Source organism: Zingiber officinale, chromosome 1A (genome assembly GCF_018446385.1).
Source record: "Zingiber officinale cultivar Zhangliang chromosome 1A, Zo_v1.1, whole genome shotgun sequence".
NCBI classification, from domain to species: Eukaryota; Viridiplantae; Streptophyta; class Magnoliopsida; order Zingiberales; family Zingiberaceae; genus Zingiber; species Zingiber officinale.
The window spans coordinates 11,532,336-11,550,190 of record NC_055987.1 but is presented as its reverse complement, the minus strand read 5'-3'; the positions used below and the strand labels follow the sequence as shown (position 1 = coordinate 11,550,190).

At 38.3% G+C, this 17,855-nt stretch overlaps 1 protein-coding gene across 3 annotated transcripts; it reads right to left on the bottom strand.

Annotated features, from left to right (window-relative positions):
* Window positions 1–210: 210 nt before the first annotated feature.
* Window positions 211–14,614, bottom strand: LOC122018894. 3 transcript variants are annotated; one of them, XM_042576372.1, is made up of 6 exons: window positions 14,397–14,614; window positions 14,085–14,291; window positions 13,413–13,481; window positions 4,466–4,604; window positions 3,066–3,176; window positions 211–825 (listed from the first exon to the last, which is right to left on the bottom strand). In XM_042576372.1, the coding sequence occupies exons 4-6, from the start codon at window positions 4,580–4,582 to the stop codon at window positions 592–594; spliced, it is 462 nt and encodes a 153-aa protein (XP_042432306.1). In that variant the 5' UTR covers window positions 4,583–4,604; window positions 13,413–13,481; window positions 14,085–14,291; window positions 14,397–14,614; the 3' UTR covers window positions 211–591. The 3 variants fall into 3 exon arrangements, with proteins under 3 accessions (XP_042432306.1, XP_042432290.1, XP_042432297.1); XM_042576356.1 differs by lacking the exon at window positions 13,413–13,481 and having other exon boundaries at window positions 14,397–14,552; XM_042576363.1 differs by lacking the exons at window positions 13,413–13,481; window positions 14,397–14,614 and having other exon boundaries at window positions 14,085–14,309.
* Window positions 14,615–17,855: the final 3,241 nt, after the last annotated feature.

The window sequence follows — 17,855 nt, the reverse complement described above, 5'->3', positions numbered from 1 at the left end:
GATTGAGTGTCTTCCTGGTTGCATAAGGCAACAAATAGAGGGAACCTGACTGCAGTAATTGAATCAATGAATTTGCTCTCTGATGCTATTGATAGGTCAGGCCGGCCGCATCATCTGCAATCTGCTCTTTAGACACAAATTAGGTATAAATATGATGCTAAAAGGAATTTCACACATTCACATCCAAGAAAAAGAAACATTAATGAACCATGGTATAATTTTCTGACATTTGTCAGAGTCAGTCTTATTTCATTCCATAAACTGCAAAGTGAATGCTTGAAGCTTGACAATTGCCATCAATATTCATCAAATTGTACATCAAGTTTAGCTCTACATCTCATCCAGAAATCAGGCCTGAGTCCTACTTCAGATAGATGAGCTCTTGGTTTCCACCAGTGATCAGCTATAATTCACTAGGCTTATATCAACTCTCAACATCAGGGGGTAAGAGAGAGAAAAATCTAAGCGGATAGAATAGCAGGAAAATATAGTTACGTGCCATTTTTCAATGTACAAACATTTTATGAATCAACCAAACAGCAACGCCAAACATGCCAGTGATATTGATCAGATTTAGTGCCAAAAAAAAAATCAGTTACTCTGCTCTTGGTTTGGAAGGACTGATTCCTTTTCTGAAGCAGGATGGCCTATGTCAGAGCGGTTAGCTTCAAATTTCTTCTGTGCCATTTCTCTATGTAGCATCGCATTCTCGCGCATCACCTTTACCATTTCTTTGGCATGTTTTTCTTCTTTCTCAAGCTGCATACTCATTAAGAGCTCGGCACCTTTATCAATTGGTTTGAAGTACTCTTCTATTGCAGCTTCCTACATGTATCACAATTTACAAGGATAAAAACATTCATTACTGAACAAACTGAAGCAATCAGCATAGACTGTTCTTTCAAATTCACTTCAGTCAGTACTCTGTTTAACCCAAAAGAAGCTAAGCCTCGAAATTAAATTGCCTACAGGTTTATTTTTTGACATCTTACAATCACAATGGTTAGATGATAGTATCCATAAGTTATAGGAAAAAGTGCCACTTAGCACCACTATTTTTCATTCATTTCAAAGGTTGCTTTCAGAAAGCCTGAGTATGCACTGATAATGCAAGCAGAGATGGAGGCAAAGGATGAGACTGAACCGAAGTTGGAAACGCCAACCCATCCAACGCCGAAGCCCTAAGCGCCAGCGGCAATTAAACTTTGAAGCTTCGTCTGAAATGCCGAAGCCCCAAGCCTTCGTCCAAAACGCCGAAGCCCCAAGCCTTCGATTGAAGCTTTGTCCAAAACACCGAAGCCCAAGTGGCGATTGAAGCTTTGTCCAAAAGGGTGAGGGAAAAAAATTGGAAACCCTAAATCAAGTTTTTGTATCTATTTTTTTCGATTGAAGCTTCGCCTGAAGTAATAATTTTTATATCTATTTTTTTATCTTACTAATTATATTATAATGATTAAAGTAGTTTTTTTTTTGTCATTTTTGCAGGTTTTATTGCTTTGAAATTTTGAAATTGTACATCTTGCTCCTCTTTTGTGTAAGTTATTTTAAATTACAACTTTATTTTGGAATGGTACGTGCTAATCTATTTTTGTAGAAGTTGTTTTACATTACAGTTTTATTTTAATATTTTTCATTGTAGTAAGTTAAATTATCATTATTTTTTATTAAAAATTAGAATATATGTGTCTAAATAGAAACCATTATTATTTCATATATTTAGATCAATGATTATTTTTTTATAATTGATTGTCTAAAAAAAATTTTGCCCCCCTCATATAATTTTTCCGGCTCCGTCTCTGAATGCAAGCATGTGTAAAAAACATTCCTTGCTTGTATATTTGATGAAATCCATTTGGACAAGAAGAAGCACTGTCTTCTCAACTAATAATCAAACATGTTATGATACTTCCTTTTCTCCTACCCTTTTGTCATATCTCATCTCTTCTCATCATAACGAACCTTTAACAATTGAGTCCAGCTTAGCAGAATGATGGATTTGTTTAAAAAAAAAATGCTGCATTGCTATTTTGACATTTCCATCATTTGATCAGAACCAAATTGAGCATCATTAATTTTTGGGCTGACACAAGTGAATTAATTTTTTTTCATTGGTTCAGTAGCTAATTAGCCATTAGAAAAAGATTTTGCAATGTCAAACTCTATCCATGAGCCGACCCCACCTAGTAGGAAAAAGCTTGGTTGTTGTTGTTGAAACTCTATCCATGTACAATATTTTTCTTAAAATCTTATCAATCAGATAGACAAAATATTATGCCCTTGCATAATATTTGGTGATTTTTAAAATAGTTACTCGTAGTAATTTAAAAAATTGTTATTTATTAGAAAACCAAAAAAATGTTATTTATTTACTTGGATATACTAATTAACTATGAAATTTACAAAAAAAAAAAATCTAAATATACTAATTAACTATGAAACCACTAATATATTTAACAATAATTATTATGCATAAGTTTTTGACCTGTCAAAGATAAGTGATTCATTCTGCAATTAGACATGTTACACTATAATTGAAAATATGGCAGGCAAATAAGACCAAAGACGAGTCTATTTAAGATAATAGAATTGATTTGAAAGATTCAAGCATTACTAGCAATATAACAACGTATAGAGTTCCATATAAATTATAATTTAAAGAATTGGGCTTGTGATGCTTGTTTGCAAATGATGCATAACTACTACACTACTATTCTGCTAGTATATAATCTGGAGGGTGAAAGTCTCTTAAACTGTTTTTTAACCTACTTTTCATCACCTAATATCAAAAGGCAATAGAAGGAATAGATAAGCAATAAATGGGTAGGAAAAGAATTTCTAAAGGGGAAAAAAATGATGATAATAAGGTGCATATACATCCTGTCACTAAATTTACATATTTAGCTAGTTTTTTTTTTTTGTATGATGTGAAATAACCTAAAGACACAAACATAGTTTTGAAATCATTTTTTTACGAGCATAAAATAGAATTGCACAAATCAGATGCTGAGATAAACAGAAAATGCAAAACATATGTGAATAAGATAATCAAACAGATTGTGACTTACTGTTTCTTCCAGCTGCTGGTTGAGTGCTTGCATTTGCTCAACCATTTGTCGAACTTCTGACAATATGATCTGCTCCGGTAACTTTCGTAGTGCTGCCTTCTTAGCCTGTGCCTAGACAAGGAAATAGGTAAAATTATAGGCAGGATTAAGGAGAAATATTAAAAATTACAGTGAATTTACCAAAGAAACTCTAGTACGGTGTTTCATATGAGAAAAAGTTAACAGATCAAGTTATATTTGTTCTTCCAGATCCTTAATACAGTTATCCAACGTCTTAATCATCATCTAGATTAATGAAAATGAGAATTTTTTAGTACAACTTTTTCATGAAGAGTTATATAAACTTAAACAAGGTCACAAATCCATAAAACAAATTGTTTCCTCCTCCAAAATAGTCCACTCTATCTGTTCATCCATCAAAACATTTTTCCATTTGAATGGCACTTCTACAGATAGTTGTTAGAATCATGATGTGAAAGAATAATTAGTCAAGGAAGTTCCAACTTGAGATTTGGAAATCATAGCTTCAAAAATACATTTCTTAATCTATTACATAAAACTATACAAAGTCATAACCCTATTTTAGGTTTAACAAGCAGTTGTTTCAAACAGGGACGGTAAACCAGCTTACAATTCTAACTGAAATAAGCCAACAAAAATTTTCTCCAATTATAATTTCTCTCTATGATTTTAAAATTCAGCGTTTCAACAAAGGGCATACCCAAAGTAGCAGAATATCCAAAGGGCACACCAAACTTTTGAATGTGATGTGATTTCAGTTGACCTGTCACCGTCATACGCTTTTAGACAAAGTACTTGACAGTTATAGGATAGATTGGAAATGACTCCAGTCCATTAGATGTGATTGCAGTCAAAACATTTTGGCGAAAAGAATTTAATAGCTAAACGTGTTTGACAAGGCCTCAAATTCATGCCAAGTGATGCATAATCGACTTGAATAACATTTTCTCAGCTGGCATTCTGGACTTTAGTGGATTAATGGTTTGGCTGGTAATGAAATGGATTGGCCAAAGCATATTTTGGGAAACAGGTGTGACTTTGGTAAAATATGGTTTAAATTTAAGTCTTTCTCCCTCTTTCCTTCCATACAAGGAAATAATTGGATGGAAAATATTTTGCAATTATTTCCGTATGAGTTTACTCCCACCTTTTTCTTTCCCTACTAGTTTCTTTCTTGTGTAGGTAAGAAAGGCCAAATGTCATCCAGAACCTTTGAGGTAGAAATCAAAGTATTTTTTTTTCCTAAACTGTTAAGTGAGCATTAGAAAGAATTGCTCAAATAGATAAATTAGCTATGTTATAACAGAACTAAAACCACAAGAAACTGAAACTTTACCAGCAGTCCTACTATATTGTGTAATTAAACAAATGTAATATACCTGTTCAAGTTGCCTCTGAAGTTGCAATCTATATGTTCGGATTCTTCTTTCTTCATAACCAGATAGGACTTTCACCAAAAACCAAGTCCTCCGTCCAAACTCAACTAATTTATCCATCCTCTCGTGACACTATGTATCTCTGCAACACATTTAAGGACTTATAAGTTAATGAAGGGTAGTTGTTTGTATTACTTCAGTCATGTCCATGCTACAATTTTAGCTTTATAAAAAGTACAAAAGAGCAGTAATGTGCAAGAGGATTTAAGAAAGAATAACGAGGCTGATAAAATTGGAGTCTCCTTCCTGTTTAGATTATATCATATCAATTGAAATACTGAAATAATGTTGTGCGATAGAATATGTTTATTTATTTAATTAAATTATTGCACCATCCTTTCAGTCTTTTTCATTTTGCTCAAAAGTTTTTGGACTGATGTTTCTCTGCCAAAAATATCCATAACAAGGATTAATGTAGCAAAAAGCGATTCGCTCGCCCCCAACACCCCCGCCAATCCATCCCTAGGCCAATACGGAGGAGGTAAATCACGGATGGCTACTAACCATTAGTGCAGGTGGCCAAGGCATGGGGGAAGGCATGCTCGGACGCGCCGAGTTTCGACCCCAAGACCTCATGTGGCAACACCCCATGTCTCAACCACTGCACCACCCTGAGGGGACTCCATAACAAGGATTAATGTTCAGTCCCGATGTTGTCAAAGATTGGCACCTGGACCACCCTAGTATAGCAGGGGCGCCTCGGCGAGCCGTTGCTGGGGATGACGTTCAGAATCTACATCAGCAACACTCCAGACGCTCGAGCCAGTCTAGGCGCCCGCGCAAGGATAAAGTTTAATCATCAAGCCTTTAAAGAGCCGTTGCGAAGCAAATAAGATGCACCACTAGGGCACCTGGACCTGCTCCAGGCGCTCGGAGCTGCCACATCAGCCAACGGACAAATTCGACCAGTGAGCTATAAATAGAGCCCTTATCCTCTTCATTTAGAACAACACTTGTTCGTATTCTCTAGATCTATTATTTCTTTACTGTTTGTGCTTAATTGCTGTAAGAGACTTCTCCGCCTTCATCGAAGGAGTTTATTAGTGCTTTTCAACGCCTTGGATTAACAACCTCCTCGGTTGTAACTGTTGGTGCAATATCCCTCAGGTCAAGGTTGACCTGAGTAACCAAGCTGAGTCTTGGTTTGGGTTTAGATGTTTGACAATAAGATATTGATTGAAGAAGAGTCAAGTAGGTCAAGGTTGACTGGATACTTGACTGGGAAGTCCTAACTGGGATGTTAGGCAAAATGAAAGTCCTGGTGAGTGAAGTCAGGCAGAAGAAAAGTCCTGGTGAGTGAAGCCAGGCAGAAGGAAGTCCTGGTGAGTGAAGCCAGGCAGAAGGAAGTCCTAGTGAGTGAAGCTAGGCAGATGGAAATCCTGGTGAGTGAAGCCAGGTGAAAGTCCTAGTGAGTGAAGCTAGGCAGATGAAAACCCTAGTGAGTAAAGCTAGGTGAAAGTCCTGGTGAGTGAAGCCAGGCAAGGGAAAATCCAGATGGATCAAGGATGATCGGACATCTGGTGCTGAGAAGTCCAAGTAGGTCAAAGGATTGACTGGATACTTGGCATGAAAGAAAAGTCCAAGTAGGTCAAAGGGATTGACCGGATACTTGGCACAGAGAAAAGTCCAAGTGGGTCAAAGGGATTGACCGGACACTTGGTAAGGGAGTCCTAGCAAGTCAAGGGAGTGACTAGATGCTAGGCATGACATACCAACAGGTCAAGGTTGACCGGATGTTGGTTTGGGAGGTTTAGGACTTGATTTTGGACAAAAACCAAGTGCTGGATCGATCAGTGGATCGATCCAAGCTCTGGATCGATCCAAGCTCTGGATCGATCAGTGGATCGATCCAGACCTGTCCCAGCGAACAGAAAGCTTCTGGATCGATCCGTGGATCGATCCAGAGGTCCCAATCGATCAGTGGATCGATTGGGACGCGGCTGCTTCGCGCGATAAGCGCTGGATCGATCCAGAGCACAGAGGCGCTCTGGATCGATCCGTGGATCGATCCAAAGCCTCCCCGATCGATTGGGAACATTCGAATCGATCGGGATCCGACCGTTGACATCGTTTATAGCTGCAGGCGTTCGATGGCTGCGGTAGAACTTCACCAATTCATTCTAGATTCATCACAGCTCCTCCCCAGCACTCTCTAAGCTCCTCACCGCCAGTTCTTGAAGGTTCTTGGAGGTTCATCCAAGTCAAGAGGCGAGTTGCAACGAGAAGAAGAAGAAGCTAGGGTTTTTACTGCATCTCTTGTAAGCTTTTGCTTATTCTTTACTACCCTTTCTTCTACTTGTATTGAGAGTCTTGTAGGGCTTCTCCGCCTTCGGTAGTTACCGAAAAGGAGTGTTTATTAGTGGAGGTGTGTGTGTGTGCGTGGATCCTTGGACTAGTCACCTCTTGTGAGGTGGATACCAAGTAAAATCCTATTGTTAGCATTGTTGTAGTTTGTTTCTTTGTATTCCGCTGCGCATCACTTTGAAGAAACAAGCAACGAAGCACGACGAGCACACGCGAAGCTATTCACCCCCCCCTCTAGCTACTTTTGGGCCTAACAAGTGGTATCAGAGCAAGGCCGCTCTTCACCGGAATCATCGCCGGAAGGGTCAAGCATAACAAGAAAAGCTAGAGGGTGAAGAAGTTGGAGCAAATTCTTCAAGTTCAAGACTTTATCAAGCTCAACTTCAAGATGCAATTCCAAGATGGACTTGGATTTGACACAAGGGTGGCTCCACCATATTCATCTACAAGCTTCGATTCTTGGAAATCAAGAATCGAAAATTTTCTTATGATGGAGATAGAGCAATGGTTTGCTCTCATGGAAGGTTTTGAAGCTCCCACAAATTCCAAGGGCAAAGTACTCAAAAGGAGCAAGTGGAGCAAAGACCAAATTCAAAGATGTGAGGCCAATGACAAAGTGACCAAGCTTTTGGTCAATTTATTGCCAAGCAACATCTTGGAACAAATTGGAGAGTTTGAAGATGCCAAGGAGCTTTGGAGCAAATTGGCAAGAATTCATGAGATCCCTTCCAATCAAATCAAGGAGAATCCAAAGAGGCGACTCGTTGGATCGAGACCAAGAGGAGGACTCAGGGTTGAGATGCTCAACCTCCAAGAAGAGGAGATCGAAGCTTCGTCCTCGAGGGAATGCAGAAGGGAACAAGGAGGGAGCGTACTCCTTGTTTCGTATTCAAGATGATGAAGCCTCCACCTCTGGATTGAGGGGGAGCAATGACACGGGATCAAGAAGAAGGAGAAGCTTATACAGTCAAGTGAAGAAGAAGAAAATGGTGCCACCTCCAAATTCAAGAAATATCAAATGGAGGAGCAAGTGCCATCCCTATACAAGAAGGTATAAATGGTTCATTAAAAATAAAAATCATATAATATGTTTTGAGTGTAGGGAAAGTGGGCACTACTGAGGACCGTTGGGCCGCTAGAAGGGCTGGCAAATAACCTGGCAAGGAGAAGCAGAGAACCACCCGGGACAAAGAAGAGCAAGGAGCACATTGTGTGCTTCTTGTGTCAACAAAAAGGGCATTACCGAAGTCAATGCCCCAAGGGGAAGAAGATGGTCAAGGCTCATGGAGGAAGCTCTAGTCAAGGGGGAGCCTCTAAGGTAAAGAAGAAGGTAACATTTATTGAGCCTACTCCTCTACATTATGGTAAAAAGCATGATAGTTCAAATTTATATCATTTTAATGCTATTTACCATGAAAATAGAAAGCATGATAGTGTTAAAGAAAAACATATAGCTTTTCATGCTAAAACTACTACACCTAAGGCTAGGATTGTAGGTAAAAATCTAGGCGTAAACTCTAAGGATTTTAGATACAAGCCTAGAAACAAAAATGCTCATGGGTCAAATACTAAGGACTTAGTGAGAGAAAATCAAGTCTTGAGGTCAAGACTTGATAAAATGGAAAAGACCCTAAAAAGGATGGAAAATATCCTATTAGGGCAAAATGAGCATAACCTAGGTTTAGGGGTACAAAAGCCATCCAATGGCCATAGAGGTTTGGGATACAAACCAAAGGCTAAGAAGGATGTGCCCTCTTACCATAGAGTTCCATATAGTTATGGAACAAACCCTAGGTCTAGTGGTCAAGCCAAAAATACTAGGGAAGTCATCCCTAAGAGTATTTTTGCAATAAATGTGACTAAGACTTCTAAGAAGTCTAAGAAAGTCACGAACAAGGTTACAAGGGAGGCTATCTCTAGAGTTGACCTAGAAAATGTGACCAAGGCCTCTAAGAAGCCCAACAAGGTCACTAGGAAGGTATCCCTAGTGAGTACCTAGAGCATCCAAGGAGCACCAATAGGTGTTGGGTTCCTAGGAGCATCTTCTCTACCCCATAGATGGGTTAGAGAGTGTCAACTCCGATTAGAAGGGTAGTTAACCCAACTTTGAGGAAATTGACACTCAAGGAGCATTTTCAAGGTTTTTGTTAACCTTTGAAAATGAAATGGAATTATTGATTACTCCTTGAAAGAGTAAAATGTGCCTAATGGTGGAAGAATTGATTTTAATCTTAAATGGCACATATTGGAAAATTAATAAGAACTATCAAGTTGGGTTTTTGGTATGTTCTTAGGCAATTTAAGGCAATCCGGGCCTTAAATTTAAAAGTGCTACTCTTGAGGAAAAATGGAATATGCCAACATTTGAGGACATGTTTATTTTAATTGGCATAAATTAATCAAGGGAATAAGAAATGCAAACTTAGGCTTTGGCATTTTCTTGAAGCACTTTAGGGCAATCTAGGTTTAAGGTGTAAGTTTAGCTAAGACTTTAAGGATACTTAGATAGTTAATCTAGGTATATTTTATTTATGCTAAATCTTGCCATGATTGTTTGCCCATCATATGCCATGACATCATGTCTATTTTTGCATTCATGTTTTATTATGAAAAATCCAAAAATACCATGTCATGACATTCATACATCATGTAGCAATAGAATATTTTCTTTTGAAAATTATTTTCTTTTGATGTATGCCATAACATAATCATGCATTAAGTTTAATTCCTTGTAATTAAGGACAAATGGCATCTAACGACACTTATTGACAAGTGACATCCTGGGTGGATGTCTAATATCTCTAAAATGCCTAGATAGATATGCATGATCCCTAGAATAGGGCAAAACCAAATTTTACATCTCACAAAGACCTCTAAGGTGACTTGTATGTGTTTTAGTGCATATTATATACAAGTGAGATGTTAGGATGATGAACAAAGCTCAAGATGTTGATTTAGTGCATTCTTTTGAGTTTTAAATTCATCAAAACACATAGTTATGTGTTTTCCCATCATTGGGAAAGCTAATGTACAAGTCATGTGCATTATGCCCAAGGAACATGATGGGATATTGGTTTTGAAAATGTTTTTAAAATATTTTGGAAAACCTTGGTGAAGGCTATCTTTTGATAGTAATCACCATTGAATAGTTGAACACAGAACTTGAAGAAAAACACTAAAGTTTTGCAAGTTTTCAAGTTTGTGTCAATCTTTGAAAATATGATGTATTTTCATGAAAGCTATTTTCCATGATTAAGTATGCCTAAATTATGTCTACACGAAATTTCATAATTTTTGATTTTGTAGAATTTTCTAGGGTTTCGAAGTTGGTGAAATGGAATTTCGATCGAGTCCTCGATCGATCCATGGATCGATTGGAGTTCCATGAATCGATCCATGGGTCGATTGAAAGCCAATTCGCGGGGACTCACTGGATCGATCGACCGATCGATCGGAGTCTGAATCGATCGATGGATCGATTCGAGAAAGGTTCAATCGATTGGAACCCAACTCAATCGATCCAAGTTGCTGATTTTGCTGGGAAGGCCTGATTTCAGCATCTTTGAACCTATTTTAGTCTAGGTAACCATTCCAAACCCCTTAAATACATTTGTATACATACAAAGGGTGTTTTCATGTTGAAAACAAGGATGGATTGGTTAACGAAGACTAAGTAGAAGTTTAGGTTGAGGTTGTTTCAAATTTTGAATATTTGAACCTCAAAACTTCTAAATTTGGGTTTCCTAACGGTTTAGGGATTCCAAGTCATTGTTGGTGCAATGACAGAAGTTACCACCATGTCTTTAGGGGGAGGGACTCTTTAAAGACATGAAAATTATTTTTCATGAACCTTGGAAGGTGGTTAACCTTCTATTGTGGACTTGCTCAAGGTTGAGCATTTAAACTTGAAATGGGGAGTGGATACCCTCATTATTTCAAGTGGACACTCGAGTGGTAGATAATGCTCAAGGTTGGGTAGTTGTCTACATTGAGGGAGAAGTTAAGGATAAATGAAGGGTATGAGACCTTCATTATCGTGTTGATCACAACGAGTGATGTTGTGAACAACGATGAGCAACTCTTCAGGGGGAGAGTCTTCAACAAATGGATTTGTTGAAGTGTGCCCAGAATTGGAGCATAGGTTGATGTGTGTCCAACGATGGGTTGATGTGTGCCAATAGGGGGAGAATGTATGGTTAAGCTTAGTCCTTTACTATGGGAAGGTCATAGGGGAGAATGAAAGGACTCAGAAAGGGAGTAAGTTAGGCTTTCGTTACCTAGAGGGAGTGCCCTCTTGGGGAGAATGAAGAGCTTAATTTATGCTTCGTTACCTAGTGGCATGAAGAAGGAGGCTATGGGATTAGCCTAACTACATATGAGATTGTAAGTGTTATTGTGGTATTGTCGAACATCAAAGGGGAGATTGTTGGTGCATATCCCTCGGTCAAGTTGACCAAGCGTGAGTCTTGGTTTGGGTTTAGATGTTTGAGATAAGATATTGATTGAAGAAGAGTCAGTAGGTCAAGGTTGTTTGGATACTTGATCGGAATCCTGGATGTGAGGCAAAATGAAAGTCCTGGTGAGTGAAGCCAGGCGGAAGAAAAGTCCCGGTGAGTGAAGCGGGGAAGTCTAGTGGGTGAAGCTAGGCGGATGGAAATCCCGGTGAGTGAGCCGGTGAAAGTCCTAGTGGTGAAGCTAGGCGGATGAAAACCCTAGTGAGTAAAGCTAGGTGAAAGTCACGATGAGTGAAGCCGGGAAAATCCAGATGGATCGAGGATGATCGGACGTCCGGTGTTGAGAAGTCAGTAGGTCAAAGGATTGATGGATACTTGGCGTGAAAGAAAAGTCCAAGTAGGTCGAAGGGTTGACCGGATACTTGCACAAGGAAAGTTCAAGTGGATCGAAGGATTGACCGGACACTTGGTAAGGGAGTCTGACAGGTCGAGGGTGACTAGATGCTAGGCGTGACATACCAACAGGTCGAGGTTGACCGGATGTTGGTTTGGGAGGTTTAGGACTTGGTTTTGGACAAAACCAAGTGCTGGATCGATCGGTGGATCGATCCGATAGTTGTCGATCGATCGAGTTCAATCTCAATCGATCGGGAAGCTGGGTTTCGATCAGGAAACCCGATTGGGACGCGGCTGCTTCGCGCGATAAGCGCTGGATCGATCCGTGGATCGATCCAGGCGCGTTTCCAGAGCACAGAGGCGCTCTGGATCGATCCGTGGATCGATCCAAAGCCTCCCCGATCGATTGGGAACATTCGAATCGATCGGGATCCGATCGTTGACATCGTTTATAGCTGCAGGCGTTCGATGGCTGCGGTAGAACTTCACCAATTCATTCTAGATTCATCACAGCTCCTCCCCAGCACTCTCTAAGCTCCTCACCGCCAGTTCTTGAAGGTTCTTGGAGGTTCATCCAAGTCAAGAGGCGAGTTGCAACGAGAAGAAGAAGAAGCTAGGGTTTTTACTGCATCTCTTGTAAGCTTTTGCTTATTCTTTACTACCCTTTCTTCTACTTGTATTGAGAGTCTTGTAGGGCTTCTCCGCCTTCGGTAGTTACCGAAAAGGAGTGTTTATTAGTGGAGGTGTGTGTGTGCGTGGATCCTTGGACTAGTCACCTCTTGTGAGGTGGATACCAAGTAAAATCCTATTGTTAGCATTGTTGTAGTTTGTTTCTTTGTTTTCCGCTGCGCATCACTTCGAAGAAACAAGCAACGAAGCACCGCCCACCCCCCCCCCCTCTAGCTACTTTTGGTCCTAACAGTAACCAAGTAAATTGCTCATGTCTCTTACTCTTCTTTTTATGTTGTTTATTTCGAACTATCTAATATGTATTTGTCTTTGCTAAGAACAAAGCAAAAGAAAGTTGTAATTTGATTTGCAGGCTATTCACACCCCCGCCACCTCTAGCCGGCCTCACTGGGACCTTTAGCTTTTAGTGTTTCTAAACTAAATTTAGCAATCCAAACAAATTAGATTCTAGTAGTGTCATGCAGATGAAATTTGTTACCGAGTTCAATTGCTATGTCGTTGTCTTTGGTACTATTTGTTTGTGCTTGTTTGATGCTTCATATTTGATTTTAGTTTTTAATTGTTTACTTCAAATAGACAAGGTTTTTCTACCAGTGTTTTGGTTTGTTGCTTTTCACCTATTAAAATATCAACAATGATTCAGTTTTTGTACAGCTTTATCCAGTATTTCAGGATATTGATCTGTAACTATAGTGTTTGGTTGCATAATATATGTTGTCACTTCTCATCTAAAATTACCAAATAACATCAAGTTGTTTGTTCATACATTAAGGATACTTATTTTGATGTAGAAAGATGATAAATTGATGCTTGTATATAGGAAACTAATATACAAGTTTCTAGTTCTACAGATCATCAAGATCAAAAAAAAGAATCCACGGGTGGAAACTAATATATTGTATCAGTCAAAACTTTTAATTCTAAAAAAAATCATATGTTGAAATAGTTGTGCATGCCAATTTTTAGTAACACATGTTGAGCAGCTAAGAAAATCCAAGTTATATTGAAAGCTGGTAATGTAAGTGCAACTGTATATAATACGAAACCTGAGAATGTAATTAAATTCATTGGATTTTGTTGTTGAACTTTTCTGCTTCATCTTTCATTCACTCTCCCTACAACAAAACTATAGTTCATATTCCAGCAGTTGTTTTAAGAAAGGTTTGTAATTATAACAATTCCTTGTGAACGATTTATCCAAAATATGGCATTTCCAATGTGCTGGGTTTGTTTTTGTAAATATGATATCAGTATCATTGCAGTAGTGCATCTTAGATCATGGACTTGTGAAGGGTGGCAAATTGAATCAAATAGACTTAAATGGTTATTGTTGCTTGTGACCCATGGTATATTTAGCTTGAAAAAAAAGGAAGAAATCGTACGAATATCCTTGAAACAGTCCATCTTCGATCATGGTATAAAGCAAGAATGGCAAATTGAATCTACAATACCAAAATGAGTTATGTGTGACTTGAAAAAAAGTAACTTTTCTAAAACCAAGCAAGACACAGTCCGCCTAATTCGTTTAAGATGGTGATTACTCTTTGGCTCTTCCTTCCATACCCGCGTCAACAAGACACAACACGGGTATGGATACGAAATACAATTTTTGCTCGTCCGACTCGTCCTGTCCTCAGAGGACAATCAATTAAACATAAGAATAAGAAACTTAAGAGGAAGAGGCGGAGGAAGGAAGGAAAAAAAAACAACAAACTAACCTGGAATCAAGCCCTAACGCAGGCCGGAGAAGCTACTATGGGGCGGAAGTGTGCGGGCGACTAGGCGAGCAGGCCAGTAGGCGGCCAGGCGAACGGGCAACAGAAGCAATCGCGGAGAGAAGTGCGGGCTGAAAGCAAGGGGCCGACTGTGGGAGGAAACGACTCGCGATCGAAACCTCCGGAGTAAAAGCCTACAGAATGGGGCGTCTGGAGGCCAGGTATAGGAGATCATAATGTGTGCTATATAGAGCATGGATCAGTTTAAAAAACCCCCTTATAACTTTTTAAATTTCCAAAATGTCGTCAACTTACAAAAATTCTCGTTTCTTCCCCAGCCTCTTCCTTTCCTCGGCCTTAGCCTCTTCGGCACACTCGTGGACTATCCCAAACGGGCCAATCTTCCCTCATCCCCTCGGCGGCTTCCGCTTCTCCTCCCTCCCAACTCCGCCCGCCTCAAAACACTCGGCGAGGAGACTGCAGTCGCCACTTTCGCCAAGAAAGGCGCGGCCTTTCCTATGTTCCTGCTGTCAGAGCTGTGGCCGTGGACTCCGATGAGGCTGGCTCGCCTGACCCTTTCCAAGAGGTACACTTCTCCTTCACTTCTGTCGGTAGGTTAATCACCATTGGTCTCAAAGCTTTTTTTTTTTAACTGTATGAAAAGGTTGATGCGCAGATGACAGGTTTCATATTTTCGTGTTTTAGCTTCATCTCAACATTGTAGCAATTTGTTGACATCTCAATTTCTCTATTACAATATTTAAAATTTAAAATAAATAATTTATTTTATTAAATTTAGATAATCATTTTTCACTACACACTATATCAATTATTTTAAAATTTCTATCATTCTTAATTTTTTATTATTTTCTTTTCTTTTTTATTATTATATTTATAAAATGAGTGGAAAGAGAGAGATGGAGTGGAAGAAGAGAGATTAAAAAAATATTACTTTATTTTTAAAGTAGTGATTTCATTTCCTAAATTTAAAGAATCATTATTCATCAAATCTAAATTTAGAGAATGGATAAAATAGCTGATGTAAAGATTTTTTAGTTACCAATTCAAAATTTATGATAAAATTTTTGAATAGGATAATTAATATAGGTGCTCTTAAACTCTAGTTCCTGAATACTATTAGAAGATAATTACTTGGACCGACATAAGTATATTAGATTAGCTGGATAATATGAGAACATAACTCAAGGTGAATGCCTGTCCCATGGCATTCAGATAGTGCAATCTGAAACTGCTTTGGATATGGCGCGTGGAGGGTGGTCCAAAGATAACGTAGGATGGGTAGTTAAAATAATATGATAATTCAAATTAAGATAAGGTGACAGTAAAAATTAGGAAGCATTTGGTTAAATGATGGAATTGACTATGGATATGAGTTTGATAGTAGGATGAAATGAGAATAGGAATGGAAATGAAACTCATCAAGTTATATGAGTTTGGTTGATTCCCATAAATCTAGTAATCATTCCCAAAATGTCATTCTCAAATCCACAATCTAAACACAATCTTTTACTGTCATTTCATTCCCTCATTCCCAAACCCATCAACCAAACACCCCCTTAGAATGTGTATAGTTGAAGGGATCATTTTTAACGGGGCTCAGCTCCTTAGGGTTCATTCTTCATGAGCATAACTTCTAATATACATTCGATTGGCCCTAGAGTCAATTGGATCTTTAAGGCTCAGCTCCTCATTTCTCATGGGCATGACTCCGGCTCAAAATATACCTGATTGGCCCCAGAGTCGATCCGAGCTCTCTACTTTTCATGGGCATGGTCTCAGCTGTTGGTTGCTACTCGGAATATCATACTGATTCCCCTGTAAAAAAATTTTGTACAAGTACTGAACTATTCCTAACAAAAAATTGTGTTATTTAGAAATTAAATTTGGAATCGCAAACAGAACTTAACATTATTGATTCCAAATTCAATTTATCTGTTCTTAAAAGTTTAGACTTGGATCGCAAACGATACTTAACATTATTAATCCAAATTCACCTATGTTACAAATTTGATTAAATATTTATTTCAGAGATCGGCTTCCAGGTTAAACAAGGCGAGACACTAGACCTTCTTGGTTATGGGAGCATCCACCACTTCCTAGACAAAGCTTTTCAACGAAATTCAATATTTAATCTCCTTATAGTAACCCTAGGTTTAACCATTAAGTACAATCGAATCACAAGATCGAAAAAACAAAAGAAACGCAAACTCGAATTGTAAATTCGAAACCTATAATCGTTAGCCTCTTGTGTTTGGTATTTCAAAATCCATACAAAGAAAACTAGTATGATGGGGAACAAGACAACTAGTTATACCTTTCTTTGTAGCTAATAAACCTCACGATCTTATATCGTATTCCTCTTTTATCTCAGACGTCGTGTGGACGACGATCTACCGAGACGAGAATCCACCCAAGCCTCCTTCTTCTCCTTGCAAGTTTCAACCACCAACAATCTCCTAGAGATGGAGAACTTCGCCCATCAACCAAGCTCCAAGGGATGCTAGGAAACAATGCCTCCTATCTCTTATTCTTCTCAAAGCAAAATCCGGCCACCAAGATCTCTCCAAGAAGAGGATGCCGCCGGCCACTTAAGAAGAAGAATAGGGGAAGAGGAAGAAGAGAGGGTCGACCACCACCAAGGAAGAGAGGAATACTAGAGGATATCTTGTTGTAAAGTGAGACACCTCTACCCTCTCTTTTATATTTCTTGGTCTTGACAAATAAGGAAAGTTTTAATAAAAACTTCCTTATTTTCCTTGTCATAGAAAGGAAAATTTAATTGATAAAAAATTTCATTTTCTTCTATGGATGTGGTCGGCCATATCAAATCCTCCAAGGAAGGAAAATTTTAAACACAAGATTAAAACTTCCTTATTTGTTTCCCGAAATTTTAAAATAAAAATTTCTCTTTTAAAAATTTCCTTCATGGTTGGTTATAAAATGAAACTTTTATAAATTAAAATCTCTCTATTAAAACATGTGGATGATTTACAAAAAGGAAAGTTTTCTCTAAAATTAAAATCTTCCTTTTAACTACAAATAAGGAAATATATCAAATATTTCTCTTAATCTTTTGTAGAAAGCTATAAAAGGAAAGATTTAATTTTAAAACTCTCTTTTAAAATCATGAGGATGGTTACAAAAAAAGAAAAGTTTTATCAAAAAATAAAATCTTTCTTTTAACTACAAATAAGGAAAGATATCAAACCTTTCTCTTAATTTTTTGTAGAAAACTTATAAAAGGAAAGATTTAAATTTTAAACTCTTTTAAAACCATGGCTTCCACATAAGAAAAGAATTTAAAAAATAAAATCCTTTTAATTTATTGTGGCCGACCACCTAAGCTTGGGTTCAAGCTAGGCCGACCACACTTCAACCCATCCAAGCCATGTATTGGTCGGCTCTTGCTTGGGCTCCAAGCTTGGCTTGGCCGGCCACCTAAGGATGGGTAAAAAGGTGGGTATAGGTGGGTATAAGACTTTATAAATAAGAGGCTACGACAGGGACTGAGAGGAGGAATTAGTTTTGGTCTCCCGATGAATTTGAGCTTCCCGTGTTCGCCCCGAACACCCAACTCGAGTTCATCAATAATAACTCATACCACTAAAGAGTTATTATTAAACTACCGCACAAATTTCATATTACTATATGAGCTTCTTCTTATCATGAGTGTGTTAATCTCCCTGTGTTTAAGATATAGAATGTCCACTAATTAAATGAGTTATTGACAACTCACTTAATTAATATATAGCT

Bases quoted from the DNA above. Each gene is read 5' to 3' on its own strand.
- LOC122018894 (XM_042576372.1), bottom strand. From the start codon at position 4,582: ATGGATAAATTAGTTGAGTTTGGACGGAGGACTTGGTTTTTGGTGAAA. The intron at 3,177-4,465 runs GTATATTACATT...TTCCTTGTCTAG, and splicing joins TTCAGAGGCAACTTGAACAG to GCACAGGCTAAGAAGGCAGC. The intron at 826-3,065 runs GTAAGTCACAAT...TGATACATGTAG, and splicing joins ACCAGCAGCTGGAAGAAACA to GAAGCTGCAATAGAAGAGTA.